This window comes from Hoplias malabaricus, chromosome 4 (assembly GCF_029633855.1).
Source record: "Hoplias malabaricus isolate fHopMal1 chromosome 4, fHopMal1.hap1, whole genome shotgun sequence".
Classification (NCBI taxonomy): domain Eukaryota; kingdom Metazoa; phylum Chordata; class Actinopteri; order Characiformes; family Erythrinidae; genus Hoplias; species Hoplias malabaricus.
The window spans coordinates 19,533,713-19,553,166 of record NC_089803.1 but is presented as its reverse complement, the minus strand read 5'-3'; the positions used below and the strand labels follow the sequence as shown (position 1 = coordinate 19,553,166).

At 43.0% G+C, this 19,454-nt stretch overlaps 1 protein-coding gene across 1 annotated transcript; it reads left to right on the top strand.

The window, feature by feature from the left end:
* Positions 1 to 260: 260 nt before the first annotated feature.
* sting1 (stimulator of interferon response cGAMP interactor 1) lies at positions 261 to 18,505 on the top strand. Its single transcript, XM_066669257.1, has 7 exons — positions 261 to 427; positions 8,557 to 8,783; positions 8,867 to 9,044; positions 10,580 to 10,688; positions 12,342 to 12,571; positions 14,683 to 14,869; positions 17,332 to 18,505. The coding sequence occupies exons 2-7, from the start codon at positions 8,569 to 8,571 to the stop codon at positions 17,571 to 17,573; spliced, it is 1,161 nt and encodes a 386-aa protein (XP_066525354.1). The 5' UTR covers positions 261 to 427; positions 8,557 to 8,568; the 3' UTR covers positions 17,574 to 18,505.
* The last annotated feature ends 949 nt before the right edge of the window (positions 18,506 to 19,454 follow it).

Below are 19,454 nucleotides of genomic sequence, written 5' to 3'. Positions count from 1 at the left end.
CAATGTGTAAATACATTTGTTTTATCCACTAAAAACCTAATATATTGAATAAAACCTGAAATCTCGTATTTTATTTTGAAATGTCTTCTTGTGGAAGTGAAGTATAAACCCTAACTGAGATTTATTTAGTCTAGGTGAATGTAGTGTGTGGAGTGTATGGAGACTTGGACCCATCAATTGCATCTTACATGTGAAAGTGAAAATGAAAACTTACCTCGGCATAATGAAAGACGCATATGCGAACGTGTGTGTGTAAACAGCCAGTTGTGAGGGTGGGGGCACTTGGCTGAGAGAGTAAAGCGAGGCAAAGAGACAGGAGACCAGAAACAAAGATAATCCTAAGAAGGAAAGACAATAAAGAAGTGGGGCAGTGGAAACGTCTTTTCTCTTTAAAACTGCACACTCCGCACTATCACTCAGATCAAAGGTGAGTTTCTATTTATCTACACCACTTCTTCTGCTGGAGTCTCTTCCTGTTTCCAAGTGCCAACATGCTTTGGTGTTGACTGTTGTCAGTTTTGGCTATGTATTTACAGAAAAGGTTTAGGTGATTAACGGTCTCTGGTGTTTGGGACTGTGGCAGCCTTGAGGATAGAGAAGTGAGCTTGAGGCTGGAGGGTCGGCGGTTCAATTCCAGGGACTGGCAAGAAAAACTTGTTCACAGCTGAAGTGCCCTTGAGCAAGGCATCTAACCCCTAAACCGTACCCTGTGGTTGGCAGCCCCCTGCTCGGGTTGTGTGTATGTTCACTGCCCCTAGTGTTTGTGAAGAATTGTTCACTAGTATGTGTTTACTAATATGGATGGGTTTAACAGCCTTAAACTGGTTGTTGTAATAAAATATATGTTTGGCGCTTGAGGAAGACGAGTTTTTCTTGTTTTCCACTTTAAAAGTAGACCGTATTTAAAATTGTTTTTTTTCTGTGGAGTAAAGAGTGTGTAAATAAGAAGAGTCATGATGTGCTTGCCTAATCCAACAAATTCACTGTAATATGATAAACATAAGCATGGTACAGTCACAGGCAAACAAAATGGCTTCTTTTCAATCGGATAAATGTGAGTGAATGTGTGAGCGTGTTGTGCCCCATGATGAACTGGCATCCTGCCAACTCTGTGTAGCCTTTGGACCCAACCCAACTCTGAACAACACAAAACAGTTACAGAAAATGAATAAATGAAAACAAGATAACACAAGAATATCTCTGTTTTTGCTACTCTGGGCTCTGCACTGCAGAACGTCACTACGTAGCCTGGGCAGGAAAACCCCTCTCCCTCTCCTCTGATTACAGTACAGTGCTGTAAAAATGAATTACGCTAGGGGGAGCCCCAGGAGCTGAAAAAAACTTTAATTATTCATAGTGTTCCTTTAATAGCTACAGATTTGTGGATGTAATTTAGAGCATAGTTTGACTTTAAGCAAAAAAGAATACAAAACAAAGTTCACTGTGTACCTGGACATTGTGGTCTGACATTTTGAACAACAGTTGATAAAACATACAACAGAAATTTGTGGTGTTTTTATTATATAACTAACTCATCATCATCTTCATCAAAATCTTCTTTGCCGCTTAATCCATTTCAGGGTCGCGGTGTATAAGAAGTAGAAGTAACTGCCGATATTAAATATTCAAACTGAAAATATATGCTTATATATGTTTGTGACTCAAGATTTTACACATTTGTATAGCATTAAATTACTCATTTCAATGTAAAGGTGTAATGGAGATAAGGTGTCATGAGCAAAGAAAGAAGCCATACACTGCTGTTTTGCTGTTTTCAAGGCCTTATTTGTACCTTTCGGATGACAGATAGACACCGTCCTCTTCAAACTTGGGCCCTTCTGTCACATCCTGGCCCTTTCTTGTTTGTTTTCCCCTGCCATGTAGTCTGCCTGTCTTTGTTTGTTAGTTTTGTTCTATAATAAAGTCTGTGTTATTAGCGTATGCGTCCGCCTCAGTCAGTCCGTCCCTCGTTCCTGACAGAATGAACGCCCAACAAAAGGACGCAGCTAGCACGGACTACCCTTTAAAGAGGTGTGCCATTCGCCGGACTCCGTTTCGCACAGGCCCCAAAGATCCCGTGGAGGAGGCTTTAAGAGCGGCCTCGGAATGGAGTCGACGGCTCCTGCTCATGCCCGGCGCGGTTCCTTTCCCCCTAACAGAGGACTCGATTCGTGAATTGACGGATTGCTCCAGCGGGAATTGTAGGAGCTGCCGAAAGAAGCGGGCTGGAGTCTCCCCCTCGCTAGTGGATAACCCCCTCAGGTCCGGGGGAATTCTTGGGGGGGGTTAAGGGTAGGGGCTGTTAGCCTCCAACCTCAGGACAACGGAGGTGAGGCTAACAGGGGCGCACCTCAGGGGGAATCCCTCAAGAGTGCGCCCATCAGACCCCCTAAACCCTTAACAGCTCCAGTCCACGACGTAACAGCACGAGCCCCTGCCGCCGTGGACGTCGCTGCAGGGCCTCCTGTTTCCAAAGACGGCGCTGCAGTCCCTTCTGCCGCCCAGGAGAAGCTTGCGAGCCTCCTGGCATATCTGGAAGTTTTTAAGAACGTGAAGGCGGCGCCTCCTGCCCCTCCTGTCCTCGAGAAAGCGGCGCTTCCAGCCGCTCCTGTCCTCGTGAAGGCGGCGCCTCCGGCCGCTCCTGTCCTCGTGAAGGCGGCGCCTCCGGCCGCTCCTGTCCTCGAGAAAGCGGCGCTTCCAGCCGCTCCTGTCCTCGTGAAGGCGGCGCCTCCGGCCGCTCCTGTCCTCGTGAAGGCGGCGCCTCCGGCCGCTTCTGTTCCCGTGAAAGCGCCGCCTCCGGCCGCTTCTGTTCCCGTGAAAGCGGCGCCTCCGGCCGCTTCTGTTCCCGTGAAGGCGGCGCCTCCGGCCGCTTCTGTTTCCGTGAAAGCGGCGCCTCCGGCCGCTTCTGTTCCCGTGAAAGCGGCGCCTCCGGCCGCTTCTGTCTCCGTGAAAGCGGCGCCTCCGGCCACTCCTGTCTTCGTGAGCGTGGCACTTCCAGCCGCTCCTGCCTCCGTGAACGACGTCACATTCATCCACCAAAACTGCAATTAATACAGAGTGAGACAAGACAAGTATCAACACTGGTCTGAATATTTCGATATAGAGAAGACTAAGTTCTGTGGAAAGCCTCCAACAGGACTCTGAACTCCTGTTGAGGTTTATTCTCCTAGAAGCGCTGTCCCTGGTCAGTGACTTCACATGGCTCACCATGGCTGACTCAGTTGTGCTTTTCTCCAGATATGTAGGAGCCTGGCTTTTCTACCCTCCTGGTGTAGGGAGAACATCTGTTTTTATTGCCAATGCAGCAGTGAGGTGAGCTCACTGGTGAATTGTACTCACTCTTGCAGATGAGGAGAGCTCAGTCATGCCCTGTGAAATGTGCTCTCTTGCTCCATCGCTGCACTGCTTTCACACTGACAGAGAATGACTACACTCTGCATTGACACAGTGTGTCCCCTGAGCACCTTAACTATTCCTGTGCTCGCAGGTAGTGTCGCAGTCACACAGCTCCAGGGACCTGGAGGTTGTGGGTTCAATTCCCGCTCCGGGTGACTGTCTGTGAGGAGTGTGGTGTGTTCACCCACACGTCGGTAGGTGGATTGGTGACTCAAAAGTGTCCGTAGGTGTGAGTGTGTGTGTGTTGTCCTGTGAAGGACTGGAGCCCCCTGAGAATCTGTGTCTGTTTTTTGAGTTACCTGAACGTGTCCAACAGCTGCAGGCTGATAATGAGCAGTTGCAGGGAGTAGGTGGTTCTAATGACTCTAATAAAATAGCATGACTTTTAAATATGAATGTGTGCTATATTTATGTACCTACAGAGAGGAAATGTCCTAGATTTTCTGGTGATATAACAGATCCCTTGTTAATTGAAGATTGGGTGGAGGAAGCTCAAAGGTCTTTCTGGGTCCATCATATGCCCTCTGAAGGACAAGTTTTATTTTTATATGACCATTTGGATGGAGAGGCTAAATCAAATATTTGATTCCGCAGCAGCTGATAGAAATGACCCTAAAAGTAATTTTTGAGATCTGGCTTGAGCTGTATGGATGTTCCCAGTCATATACTGGTCTAAATAAGCAGCTTTTCCAACGTAGGCAGTAAGAAGGGGAATATATTGGAGAGTAGTCCCATGCTCTATTATCCCTTTTAGAGGCCATGAAGTGTAGAGACCTAAGAAGGATGCCTTTCTGTTGCCCAGGTTACACAAATCCCAGGATGCTATGATTGCAATGTATTTTTCTACTCCTGACCTGGCTAGTGGGTACAATCAAGTCTCTAACAAGACAAATTTCAAACAGCATGTTGTTCTCCATTTGGACTTTTTTATTTTAAGTGTATGCCATTTGGAGTATCTAATGCACCAGGTATGCTTCAGAGATTGATGGAATGCTTTTTGGAGATGAACATTGTGGTTGGAACATTGTACTTGGATGATGCTTGCGGAACAGCTATGTGTATGCTAAGCAGTAAGTTGAGTGTTGGCCGACTTTACTAAGTCTTTTATTCTGGAAATAGCTGCGAGTCATGTGGTTTATGGGCTGTTTTGTGTCAGGATCAGGGTGGTAAGATGGTGGAAGCAGTTGACGCGTTAGAGCTGGTAAGGCAATGGCGGAAAATTCAAGACTCTGTGGGTGTGTTGTACAGATTGATCTGGGTGAGTGGATTCTGCAGTTGCTGAGGCACTCCAGGCCCTTCATGATCACCAGAGGCATCAATGAGTCAAGCAGTGAGTAAGCCTTGTGCTTCAGCGCTGTTATTGTCTCAATATGAGAACTGATATTGAGTAGTGATGTCATAACTGTGAATGCCGTACGGCTGAATGCCATGGTGCCTATGGGACATTTGCTGCTTATCAGCAAGATTTTACTCTGATGGACTGTGCTTCTGAGGGGAGGGAAAGTGTGCTTGTTGTTACTGATGTTTTGGATGTTTGGATGGAGAGAGGGGTTTGCTCTTCTGGACAAACCACAGCAGGCCAGCGTTCAAACCCTCACAACCATCCCTGGTCCAGCTCGGGGTGGAAAGGAGAGCTGTAGCTCGCCTGGTGGTACAGAATAATATAAACCCTTTTAGACCATGGCAGTAAGGAGGACAGTGGTATGTAATGCAGCATGTCAGATGTAACTGGTAGGACACTAGGGCCTGGGAGCCATTTGGGTTTCAGTAGCTTTGGTAGCCTGCCCCTTTAAGAGTACCCTGTGAGGATTAGAGCGCATCTGAACATCACTTGAGTTCTGAGCTTACTAAGGAGCTGTTTTTGTTTTGTGGTGTTGTGGGATTGAGAGACGCTGCTCAGACGTTGTGCAGAGGGAGCCACAGCCAAGGCCACTTTATTTAAGTTTATCAGTGGAGGTCGCATCTTTGAAGACACTGCTGGGGCAAAGCTGGCAAAACCTTGCTGCTGTAACAAGAGTGAGTGTAGGCTTGGTTTCAGTCCTGCTACAGTGTTGGAGAGTGTAAACAATACCTGTGTTGCTGATTTAAGGACTTCTGCTCAGCGGCCTGTATTCAGAGCTAAGATTCGTTTGCTGGTGGTTCAGGAAATTGCTGCGTTGTGTTCCTGATTTCCCTCTGGTATTCTGTGTAGGCCTGGGTTTTACCTGCTGTGGTTTATCTCAGGTCCCCAGGGATATCCACTGTTTTCTTTCCCTTTGTTTGCTTTGTGTTGTTTCTTTGTTTCTATTCCGTTTTCTCTTAATTAAATAGTGATCATGTTTAATTAATGACATATAATATTATTTTTTATTTGATTTATATACTTTCTTTTTTGAATAACGATTGTTTTTTTATTAATATTATTATTAATAAAATATTTGTTATATATATATATATGTTTCTCTCCAATATTGTCTAATTACAGCCAGATGGCTCCTTTTGGGATAGTCCAGAGGTGGGTTTAGTGGATTATTCATTAGGCCCTACTAATTTTGGGGGGTGTTACACATGGAAAATTAAGTAAATGTGATTTGTACTGAGCCACATTTCTTAAGAATCTGAACAATATATACCTTAACCCAGTAGTGAACTATCCGTATGGCTATGAAGTGCATTATAATGAAAAAGAAGTGCAAATATCAGAGGTTTCACTTTTTGTCCTTCAAACCATTGGCTGACATCAGTTTTAAAAAGAGACACACAGGTGCTGACACAGAGGAATTGGGAGTTTAGCAGCAGCTTCCAGTACAGAGACTCTGGCCTTTCACTGAACACAAAGTGTAAACGCTGTCATTGGTCTGGCTACACTTGTAATATATGAAGCAGTACAGTGCACTATGTATTATTGTGTAATCCCAATCCCTAGAGAAAGCATTATTCCTCTTATTGAGTGTATTTACATGGACAGTGTTAATACAATCATCATGTAAACACAGTTAAAGCTTTACAACATAAAGTTCAGACCCAAATCCTCTCAGCCCAGTCTTGTTTGAGTACTATAAACTTTCAACTACTGACGGAATATTCTTGGTTCTTTTTAAATTAGATTTCCACATGGTTCTCCATCTCAGTGAGTTTTAAAGTATGGCACAAACATCCAAGTAACTGTGGGGAGCACATTATATGGACTACGTGAACATTTGTGTTGTGAAACATAACGTATGAACCAACTTTCACCCTGTTCTTCAATGGTCAGGACCTTCAAAGGACCACCACAGAGCAGGTATGATTTGGGTGGTAGATCTATGGTGGTTGTGTTGGGTATACAGAGCAACAGATGGACTACAGTCTATAATTATAGAGCTACAATGTGCTCCCCTATGGTCAGTGAAACTCGGAGACTGAACATGGAGGTGGTTATAATTTTATGGCTAATCAATGATTATTCATAGTTAATGCCTTCTAAGGAACATGAAAACATGTGAAAGGCTGTATCTAATCTGTTCTAATGTTGCAAATATATTTATGGCTATGTTGTACTTTCGTTTTCTGTCTGATAGGACTCTGGCTGGTGATAACCTGGAAACTAAGCTTGTTCTTGTTTTATATGAACTCTTCCAGTTCCCTTCCGAGAGAGCAGATTCTTGTAAATCATGCCTTTGGTAGGTTATATGAGTATGACATCATCCAGAGCATTGAGCAAGACAGGAGATGGAGCGCAAACCTATAAAACAGGTTCTGTGACATAGTGCCGTGTGCGACCTCAATGTAAATAAAGCATATGAAATCAGCTTGGCATTGTGATTTCTTAAGCATGCTTAAGCAAAGATAATAGACATGTTCGTACTGAATCATTACCTCTGAAGAACAAGGAATTGAAAAAAGACCAATACGTCTATATAATGCCACAGTTAAGGGCATGAATATTGTGTTTCCAAAACTGTCCAAAAATATTCCTATCAAACATTATTTTGACTTTTTCCTCTGAATTATTCTGACTTTTCTCTGAATTATTATTTATTTTATACTTTTCCTGACTTTATTCTGCCATGGCCCTAAATCTCTGTTGTAAAATGGTAATATATATGTTGGTCTGAAAACCACAAATACTAGACTAAATGAATAAAGAAAGTATGTTGTATACCATTTTATAGCATTAAACTAACTATTAAGTTTAAAAGAAAAGATTGAATTTTTAGAAATGAACTGAAGAGAAGATATACCCTTGAGCTGTACCTCTTCTGTGAGAGTTAAAGGTACCAACACAGTGACAGTTTGTATGAGAGTGTACTATTCTGCAAAGATTTAGAAAATCCTGTTATTTCTCAGGGCAGGTAGGTGTCGCAGTCACACAGCTCCAGAGACCTGGAGGTTGTGGGTTCAATTCCCGCTCCGGGTGACTGTCTGTGAGGAGTTGGTGTGTTCTCCCTGTGTCTGCGTGGGTTTCCTCTGGTGACTTTCTGTGAGGAGTGTGGTGTGTTCTTCCTGTGTCTGCGTGGGTTTCCTCCGGGTGCTCTGGTTTCCTCCCACAGTCCAAAAACACATGTTGGTAGGTGGATTGGTGACTCAAAAGTGTCCGTAGGTGTGAGTGTGTGAGTGAATGTTTGTGTATGTGTGTTACCTTGTGAAGGACTGACGCCCCCTCCAGGGTGTATTCCCGCCTTGCGCCCAATGATTCCAGGTAGGCTCTGGACCCACCGCGACCCTGAACTGGATAAGGGTTACAGATAATGAATGAATGAATGTTATTTCTCAACTGTGGCGCAAGGTCAGACAGCATGAATATGCATGACCGTTGAGCACTTGAGCGGCACAGTATGAGAAACCATCAAGCTGCTGTAATAATTATAGCCAAATGAGCTCAGGAGTACTTTGCAAAACCATTTCTGTCAGTTAACACAATCCATCAAAGGCGTGTTTGTGATATTGAAATTTTACAGTAAAATGAAGTCTTTCCTGGTAAGTACATGATATATTAACAATGTCAGGCAACAAGCTAAAACAGAGTGACTTTATAGACACACAGTGCAGCCTGTAGTCCAGATCTGTCCCTTATGGTGTAGCATAAAGCAAAGACAACGACATTAGTCTTGTAAGTCCAGTGCGAAACTAACAAAGCAAACCCACATCAGTATGGGATTAAACTATATATATTTATATATAAAATGTGTATGTGTTCAGACAGAGGAGCTGATGGCAGACAAGCGCATGGTTCCTCGGCCCCGGGGCTGGACTCCTGCTGTGTGTATGGGGATGCTGGGGCTCTGGTCACTGCTGTTGGTCAGTCTGCTGGACTCTAGCCACATCCGAGAGTCTTGTTTTCTGGCTGCGTTCTCTCTGATAATTGGCACAACAGTGCACTGCCTGTGTCTGCTCACAGAGGAATGGCTGTTTCACTCACATCAAAGGTGAGACCTACATAAGGACTTTCAATCATGACTATTAGTGCTTTCCTGTGTGTCTAATCTCTGTGCCTTACCCTCTGTAACAGGTATGGTGGGAATGCTTGGCAGATGCTCCAGGCCTGTTTCAGCCGGGCTACTGTTGTAGGGGTGTGTGTGGTGTGCGGGGTGCAGCTGCTGGCAGGTGGAAGTCATACACCAGAGCAGTGGGCTATGGTTGTCATCCATAGTGCTGTTCATCTACTGCTAAAGATCCTGGGAGTGCTGGTAATAACCTCAGTCTTCCACACATTTCAGCACATCAGGACAGACGGTTCCCCTCTCTCTGCTCCACCCACAAATGCAAAAAAAAAAACCTGTTTAGTAGCAATTGCTGATATAATTATGTGTACAAATATGGACAGATTTTTTGAATTTTTTATTTTATATTGCTCTAGACATTCTAGATGACACATTTTTCATTGCTCCACAGCCCAGTACCCCAGCATTTTATAACCCTCCAGCGAGTAATCTCAGATGCATGGCTGCCCCAGGGTGTACAATTTAATTTCATGCTTTTATACAAGTAAACACCTGTGAAGCAATGGGTGCATCTTAAAGTTACGACAATCACTCGTTAGAAGAACTGACTGAGGTTTGGCTCCAATTTGAAACTGATTACTTCACAAGACCTTCACAGACAAGTGAATATTGGACAGACATTGGTATTTAGTGTGAAAGGTTTTATATAAAATTCCACATTACTGAAAAAAAACGTGTAGTTCATTATTCTGCATCACATGACACTTCTTAAAATGTCCTAAATTGTTCCTGAGGGAAGTGATTTCTGTGAGCTAAGCTGCTTTTGATATCCTGTGTAAGGAAGCCCCATTAGATTTCTCTAACTCATTTGTTCTGTGTAAATTCCCCGCACAATTAAAAGTTATTTACAGTAATGGGTTGTGAAATGCCAGACAGTAAACATGACATCAGCAGTTTTATTGAACACACAGTTAAGGTGGGGTTAGAGTGGGCAGTGTACACAATGTCAGAAAGCTGACAATCCAGTACGGTACAGTTGTGATTCCAGTGCCTTCAGTTAGAAAACATTACTGTACCTTATTGGATTGTAATTGTAGATTTTAAAATTGTTTTGATTTCATGCTCAGTTTTTATTATGTTGTTTAATTTAACAGTTTTATAATGAAATATAAATATCCCATCTCCTTCTGGAGAAGAAAGTGTAATGCACCTGGACTTTAAAACCACTGATGTACCTCTAAATGTACCTTTAGTTTCTGATGCTGAAGTGATATTGAATCTGTGTGGTTTTGATTACACTGTGATGTGGATAATGGCATTAGCTGAGACACAGTAGATCACTTACAGCCTATAAATGCACCAATAAACACAACATCATTTCGCTAGTATGGACCACACCTGTAAACGCTGAAACAGGGAAGTGAACTCAGATGTTTTCGGGGAGGAGTTCAGGGTGCAAGCCAACCCCTCTCTCCTATGAATACAAGAAAAAGGAGTGGAGGTGGAAGTTTTTCTGACATGGAAATTACATGAGGTTGCAGGGTGCGTTTAGAGCTGAGGGGAGGAGTTGGGGCGTGGTCCTACTCCCAAACTCGTTATTGAATAACTTAAATTAAAGAGAAAGTCAATCATTTTCTCTAATGATTGTGAAACTAACACCATACAGGCACCTAGAGACTCGGTATTAAGTATAAACTGCTTCACTCGTGTATGACAAAGCAATTAGGGTCTTCATCTCAGTCATAAAATACCACACATTAACACGCACCTTCTCTCTCAAGGGTCCTGCTCCTGTGGAGATTTCAGAGGTGTGTGAGAACAGAAAGATGAATGTAGCTCACGGTCTGGCGTGGTCTTTCTATATAGGCTATCTGAAGCTTGTGCTGCCAGGTAACTTTCACACACACACTTCAATAAAGACTATTAGGATACCTGGATTAACTCCTGGACCAATACCTAGTACATTGTTTATGTAGCATCCTTTTTAAAAAAGAGCCCTGGGTCGAGGTGTTGAACCTGACATCAGTTTGACCCATTCAACCTACCCTTAACCGAATGTTAGATACATGGATTTATGTTTCGGTTTATCATTGAGTTTGTTTGTGTATATGATCTACTAGTCAGGACACTGTGCAAAGCGTAAATAAATAATAATATGCAAATCATTCATTCATTGTCTGTAAGCGCTTATCCAGTTCAGGGTCACGGTGGGTCACACATTCACTCACACCTACAGACACTTTTGAGTCACCAATCCACCTACCAACATGTGTTTTTGGACTGTGGAAGGAAACCGGAGCACCCGGAGGAAACCCACGCAGACACAGAGAACACAGCACACTCCTCACAGACAGTCACCCGGAGGAAACCCACACAGACACAGGGAGAACACACCACACTCCTCACAGACAGTCACCCGGAGGAAACCCACGCAGACACAGGGAGAACACACCACACTCCTCACAGACAGTCACCCGGGGCGGGACTCAAACCCACAACCTCCAGGTCCCTGAAGCTGTGTGACTGTGACACTACCTGCTGCACCACCGTCCCGCCCTATGCAAATCATTTAAATTCTAATTTGAATAGAAAAATATTACATAGACAAATGTAGAAAATACATGCCAACTTCATGCCAGCAATTCATTAAAAAAAAATTGGGAAAGGGCAATGACATCATTGGGTTTTTCAGAAGTAGAGATGGGGAGGGATTCACCACTCTGTGAAAGACTGTGTGGTCAAATAATGCCACAATTTAAATAGTAAAGAACTTGGGGATTGAATCATCTACACCACATAATATCATAAAAACAATTCAGACAAATCTATTTATGCCAGGGACAAGACCCAAAGCCAGTATTGGCTGGCTGTGATCTTCGGGCCCTTAGGTGGCGCTAAATTTAAATGTGGTGCCAATTCTTTAATGGAAATCACTGCATGGGCTCAGAGACCTGTCCCAAACTAGTGTCTGTGAACATGGTTTATCGCTGCATCCACCAGTGCAAGTTATAACTCTATCATGCGAAGCGGAATCCACATAAACAAGTTTCAGAGGTGTAGCTGCCTTCTCTGAGCTCAAGTGTCTTCCAGGCTGAGGAGGAGTAGGACTGTCCTGCTTGTTATTAGTGCACAGTTCAAAAGCCAGCATCTGTGATGGTATGGGGGGGCATTAGTGCACATGGCATGAGTGATTTGTACATCTGTGAAGGCAGCATGGGTTTCCTCCCACCGTCCAAAAACACATGTTGGCGACTCAAAAGTGTCCGTAGGTGTGAGTGAATGTGTGAGTGTGTGTCGCCCTGCGAGGGACTGGCACCCCCTCCAGGGTGTATTCCTGCCTTGCGCCCAGTGATTCCAGGTAGGCTCCGGACCCACCGCGACCCTGACCTGGATAAACGCTTACAGACAATGAATGAATGAACAGTGGCATTTGCTGTTCTCACACTATATTCTAACATTTTCCACTGTGTTTGTAAAATGTATTCTCTTTTATCCTGTATATTGACTCATGGAGATAAATAAATGACTGTGGTGTATGTGCAGAGCTGGAGGAGCAGGTGAAGAAACACTACAGTAAAACAGAAGATGTGCTGAACTCCTTGCGGCTCCACATCCTGCTGCCTCTGAGCGCCGCAGCTACATCCAGACTGGAGGAGGTGGACAGAAACATCACCTTCCATGAGAACCTGCCTGAGCTTCAGATGGATCGAGCAGGGGTCAGGAGGAGAGTATACAAACACAGCATCTACAAAATCACAGACAGCAACAAAGAGGTGAGGGACTGAACGGTTGTACACTACAGTTGTACTTGTGCGCACAACGTAATATGGGGCCTTTTAAAATGGGAGTGCTCAGGATTTCTGTGGGTGGCCACCTCCCTCCCTGCTTCCCTCCCATATCACAGATCTGTGGCAGCCAGTATGGGTATCTGTTGATGCGAAGACCCTGGGCAGTGGGAGCTCTCGTCTGAGGCATAGACTGCACAATGACATAGCAATAGTAGCAGTGTGAAAACAGGCAGCGCTTGACAAAAAATGTCTTGAAGGAAGCACATATTTATCCTCACCCGCCTGACATTGTGTCTGACAACTCTTTTATTTTGGCCACATTTTGTAAACGGAAAGACAGCACCACCTTGTGGATAATGTGCCTATGTACATTCCCAGTGTACACTTCATTTCAATTAATTTATTAATCTAATACATTTACATTTATAGCATTTAGCAGACGCTCTTACCCAGAGTGACTTACAGAAGTGCTTAGTGTTCAGACAGAATGTGTATCCTAGCTCGTACAAATAGATTAGGGTCCAAATTCTCTCTGAGCTCAGACGCTTGTCAGAACAAGGGCCAGTGCTGATTCTGTGTATTCGCTTTCTGTAGGAGCTTCATCTGGTTCAGGGGCACGGTGGGTCTGGGTCCTACCCAGAATCACTGGGCACAAGGCGAGAACACACTCTGGACATGGCACCAGTCTATCACACACTCACCCAGTTACACACACAGACAGAGAGTGACCAGAGGCAGGAATTTAACCCTGGGGCTGCGTGAGAGTGACACCACCTGCTGAGCCACTGTGCCGTCCCCATTTCAATTTAGATTATTGCTCTGTAAGCCTTATTCTACAGAACATTTCAGAGATATTTAAACGGAAGGAAGTTTAAAGAGGCTGTATTCTATATTGTCTTGTAATTTTAAAAAGTCATAATTAATTTTGCATGGGGCGGCATGGTGGCGCAGCAGGTAGTGTCGTAGTCACACAGCTCCAGGGGCCTGGAGGTTGTGGGTTCGATTCCCGCTCCGGTTGACTGTCTGTGAGGAGTGTGGCGTGTTCTCTCTGTGTCTGCGTGGGTTTCCTCCGGGTCACTGTCTGTGAGGAGTTGGTGTGTTCTCCCTGTGTCTGCGTGGGTTTCCTCCGGGTCACTGTCTGTGAGGAGTTGGTGTGTTCTCCCTGTGTCTGCGTGGGTTTCCTCCGGGTGACTGTCTGTGAGGAGTGTGGTGTGTTCTCCCTGTGTCTGCGTGGGTTTCCTCCGGGTCACTGTCTGTGAGGAGTTGGTGTGTTCTCCCTGTGTCTGCGTGGGTTTCCTCCGGGTGCTCCGGTTTCTTTTTTACTCCCTAATATGTTTCTTTTTCATTAACATATGGATTTTGTTTGAAATAAATAAATATATGAATTAATAAAGTAGGAATACATTGCCCTAGTTACTAATCCACTGTGTTGAAAAACATTAACTTAGTGTCACCCGCAGGGGGCAGCAGCACGTCACTTAAATCAAACTGAACTAGTGCCGAGTGAGCTGTGTGGTTTTGTCTTGTACGGATTGTCTTGTACGGGGGGGGTGGGGGGGGGGGGGGGGGGGGGGGAAGAGCAACAGATGGACTGCAGTCTAGAATTCTTGAGCTACTAATTACACACAGTCAGTGGACAGTGAAGTATGTTAATGGCTGATAGGTGTACATGGTCAATACAGAATTCGAATAGTACTTACAGTAAGAATAAACACAGAATACACAAACAGTGATGGTAAAAATGAGAACACAGCCACAAACAGATTATGACTTATCACCTGTTTCAGTTACAACAATAATTAGTTTGTAATTATCAAAGAATGTGTTGGGTGTGTGTGTGTGTGTGAGAGAGACGTGCACAAAGTAACTCAAATGCACTCACACATTTTCATAGTTTTTCTCACCCTCTGTCTTCTTCATCTCCCTGTTAAAGACAAAGTCTCTGTATTTTCATGTGTGCAATGTGCTTTCAAACTATCACTTGCTCTGTGTTACCTTCTTTAACAATGAACACAGTGGCATCATATATATATATATATTGAATGAAAACATCGTTATCTCTCTCTCTCTCTCTCTCTCTCTCTCTCTCACTTTAGGTGTATTACTGTGTGGCTGAGTATGCGACTCCTCTGTTGACTCTGTATGGGATGTCTCAGGACAACTGTGCTGGCTTTAGCACGAGGGAAAGAAGGCAGCAGGTCTTGCTCTTCTACTCCACTCTCAGAGACATTCTGGAGAACTCTCTGGAGTGCCGCAACCGCTACAGCCTTGTCCTCCTGGATGGTGAGCCTCATCCTCTAGCTACTATTTGTTTTTAACAGATTTAGAACCAGAACATACGGACACATGATTTACATCTACAGCATGTGGGAATTGCTCTTATCCACAGGATAACTCTAATCATGCTATCCATGTAGGTTAGTGTTACGTGTCTCTTCTCTTATAGCTATGATGTGGTTTGGTGACCCAAGCAGGGAACTGAAACTAACCTTCCACAGAGAAGCGGTGTTAGTCACTAAACCACCGACCACCAAATGGTTATGCCAAGGCAGTTTACTGAAATGAAAAAAATTGTTTCTAAGTCAGTAATGACTCACTCAATTATTGGGCACACAGGAACACTAAAAACTTAACTTAGTTCTTTCTTCCTCCTTGTATACGAGTGAGCTTTGCACTATGAAGCAAACTGGTTGCCAGTTGGAAAGGCTTTATGGAAAAATATAGTTCTCTGCCCATGCGGAGGCTTCCAGGCAACACCTGTCAGCTTACAGAGGTGTCTTTCATACAGCTAAATCTGCCTGTTTCTTCGGTTTCATTTTCAATGAACAGTTACCAACCAGTTACCGCAACCTCTGTGACTCCCTCTGCAGCACTCTGCAATCAAGCTACAAGCTTTTCTTTTCTTTTTACTTTCAATGCTGTTAATCCTTCCTCCATTATAGACATCAAAACTACTTCTAAAACTACCGCTTGTTCTCTTGATCCCTGTCCAACAACTTTAACTAAACCTTGTCCTCACAATTCTCATCAATAAATCACTTCGTTTTTTCCCATCTCCAATCAGCCATTGCTATCCAAAGTACTTGAGCGCACTGTGGCCAGCCGACTCCAGTTCCACCTATCTGCTTATAGCCTTTACACCCATTTCAGTCTGGATTCCTCACCTCCCGTATCATAAAAACGGCCTTAAAAAAGTTCACTAATCAACTCCTTGTGTCCACAGATGACGGTGCTCTTAGCATCCTTCTTCTACTTGACTTGAGTGCAGCCTTAGATACAGGGACTCATTCAATCCTCCTATTAAGGCTGCATGATTTGAGTATCAGGGTTTCAGCCCTGGATTGGTGCAAATCATATCTGACTGACAGAAAGCAGTGTGCTACACTTGGTAACCACACTTCTAGCATGTCTGTTCTAACTCAGGGCGTTCCTCAAGTCTCAGTCCTTGGGCCCCTACTGTTTATCATGTATATGCTTCCTCTTGGTCACTTAATAACCAAGGCTCAATCTGAGCTTTCACTGCTATGTGGGTGACACTCAGATTAATCTTAGCAGTAAATCTATTCATAACCCATCCAAATTAAAACCTTGAAGGGGCATATCTGCCTCATGCAAACAGTTATAAAACCTAATGAATTCTTATGGGATCCAAATCCACACTCACGAAAACTCCCTATTTCTCAACTATCAATGAAATGTCTCCTTCCCCTCTGGTACGAAATCTAGGCATCTCTCATTTCTCTAGTAAATCCTCTTAATTTCACTTCTGGAACTTTTCTCTCTCAGTCTGTTGCAGAAATGCTTATTCATGCTTTCATTTCTGGCTGTCTTTCGTAACTCTCTTCTTGATGGTACTACCTCCTCTTACTTACACAAGCTCCACATGGTACAGAACTGTGCCACTAGCCTCCTCAGCTGCACCTGCTCCCACTCCCTTCATCATATTACACCGGTCCCTATACAAATCTTTACGTGACATTTGCCCTTTGTATTTGTCTGACTTACTTATTCCCTAACCAACGTCATATCTCTCTCTCTTCTGGGTTGCTCACTATCCCCCATCGTGCTTTCTCCTGGCTGACCCCCTGAATCTGGAACTCTCTTCCCCTACATAGCCAACAAGCCAGCTTAATCTCCACATTTAAATCTAATCTTTTCTCTCCTGCTTCTCATCCTCAGTCATAAATCAGCTCTGTACCAGGTTCTGAGTTGTCTTTGTCTGAGATGCTACGTTTTTGTGCCACGTCTTCTTGTCAGTCTTTGTGGTATCAATCCTGAAAAGTTTTACCTGTTTTACTTCATCACTTCTCAGGTATTTCATGAGTGACATTGCTTGGAGAAGTAGAAACAATGTAATTTCAATATGATTTCAACATTATCCAAGAGCAATAATAAGAATATACGACTTATATTTATAATGCATAATAAATTCCATCTTTAAAATATTATAACCCTGTCATTGGAAGATATAATGTATGGCATATAACACCTTATTAATCATTATAAATATACAGGATACATAAGTGTTACCATGGTCTCGATTATGAGCAATACTGCCTAGCAACACTAGGTCAAATTTCTGCTATCGCTGTGAGGTTGCTACTCCAGGCTCAGAACTGCAGGAACTGCACTATGTAACTTTTGGAGAAGGGTAGGAGACCACACACCCTGAACACAGGATTCGTTGTTTTACCATGTTACTGAGCTAAGAACATGTTCTAAGTGTTTGTGTGGTATTGTTTTAGATGAGCAGGAGGCTGAGTCACATTACCTTTCCCAGGAGCTCATAAAGACCCTACAGCAGCAGAAGGATGAGATTCCCATGGACCTGATACAGGAGGAGCTGAATCACCCTGTGGAAGAGGAACGTTTGCACCATCAGGAGGAGCCCTTCAGCTCGTTGCCCAGCCTCATGATCAGCGAACCGAGAACCTTGCGGTCAGAACCGGTGGAGAACACTGACTTCACTCACCACCACCACAGATAGATCAGAACTCAGTACAGCGGACCTCACACGTTCATGTGCAGAGGTTTCAACACCTCGTGGTAAAAATTGTGAAAATTTGTACAGGTCCTTGACAGAGAACCCAGCATTGTTTAGTTATATTTGTTGAATTTATCAACAGTGAAGGCAGCAATAGGAGTCTTACCCAGGGCTTCCAAGCAGGGAACTGATCCCAAGTCAACCACTTGGAAGGCACAAGTGGTGTTTAATATGCTTTACCGGCATCACATATCGCTGCTGTCCAAAGAAAAACATATATCTCCATTTTCGTCAGTTTTGAGTTTACTTCGTCATTTGAGCACAGCAGCTGTCCTTCACATTGTGTGAAATGGATCTTTTCCATTAACTTAACATTAACCTATTTAAACTCAACCAAATTAGCAACGCATATCACATCCTCATCAGGTCTGTGGAGGGCTGTAATTCCGTGTTTTACATTATTGAATAATAAGCTGGGATCAACTACATTGTTTACGATGCTGTCTACAGAACACAGACAGGTTTCCACTGCCCTGTGAGTCTCAGTGTGTTCCTCAGAAACTGAAAATGGAAATTCAGTAAACACTGTGCACACAAAAATGTCTTTATCTTTATTATTATTATTATTATTACCACTTTCTTTGCTTTGCTTCTCTTTGCAGGGTTTGGGTTTTCTGTTTTTATAAAACAAGCAAACACTTTGTGTTCATAATCCTTTATAGATTTTCAAAGTTTCCAACCATTAAAAGAACACAAAACAAGCCGAATGTACAGTGATGGCCAGGACGTGTCTCTGTCTTATTTTGTCAAGCTGTCATTGACTGTGGATTACTTGTCATTTATAGCATAAAAATATCATCAGGTGTTAAATCTTTATACCTTTGTCTGCACTTGTGTTTCTGTCTGCACTTGTGTTTTGTGTTGCACCATGGTCCTGGAGGAATGTTGTGTTGTTTCACTACATGTTCTGTTTATAGTTGAAATGACAATAAAGCCTCTTGAATGTTGAATCTTGAATCTTTGTAACACAGACACAAATTGGTTACCATAAATGATGAGCCGAGCTTAGGGTTAAACATGCAGCATGAGACAAATGAGCTGGTCAACAAAGGCACAGAGAACAAGGCAGACACTTTGAATGATAATAATGATAATAATATTATTAATAAGAATAATAATATTTTATTTGTATAGAGCAACAGCTTCTAACAGCTCTTAAACTTAACACTCTAACAGCTTATAACACTTAATCATACGTAAATCAGATGAAAAGGTAATATGCATTAAAATAACAGATGCAAGTGAAATGATAAAACAGAATGAGATAAACAATCAAACAGTGATAAGCATTGAAGGAAATGTGCTCTAAAAAAGAGGCACACATATTAAAACACAGTGTGTATAAACATGAAAGTAGGGAACTGAGATAAAGGCAGATTAACAATTATATTTGTCCCTGAACAGGTGATTGTGGAGAATAAATTTAATAGAGTTCACAATGTCTGCTGCTCAGGTGTGTGTGTGTGTGTATATATATATATATAACCGTTGTTGATTAAACAGAACTTTAGACAAAATGGAAAGCATTTTTCCATTCACAGTCCAATTTACTATATTTTCCTTCATTCGGTTCTTTTGTTATTGTTTATAAATATAAGATTAGTAAATAACTTTAATCCAGCACAGAGTCAACATTTTCAGCATTTAATAATTTTATATCGGGCTTATACTCATTATTATATCTCTCATAGTTGTTGGTAATATTTGTATTAGTTTGTTTTCCAGAATAAAAGTCTCTGTGATTGTAAAAGATTATAAATGAATTATATCCTGTACAGGACAGTAATCTGAGTGGTCCGATTGTGGACCAGCAGTGGTCTACAG

Coding starts and splice junctions, on each gene's coding strand:
- sting1 (XM_066669257.1), top strand. CDS start 8,569: ATGGCAGACAAGCGCATGGTTCCTCGGCCCCGGGGCTGGACTCCTGCT. Junction 8,784..8,866: donor CTGTTTCACTCACATCAAAG/GTGAGACCTACA, acceptor CCTCTGTAACAG/GTATGGTGGGAATGCTTGGC. Junction 12,572..14,682: donor TCACAGACAGCAACAAAGAG/GTGAGGGACTGA, acceptor CTCTCACTTTAG/GTGTATTACTGTGTGGCTGA.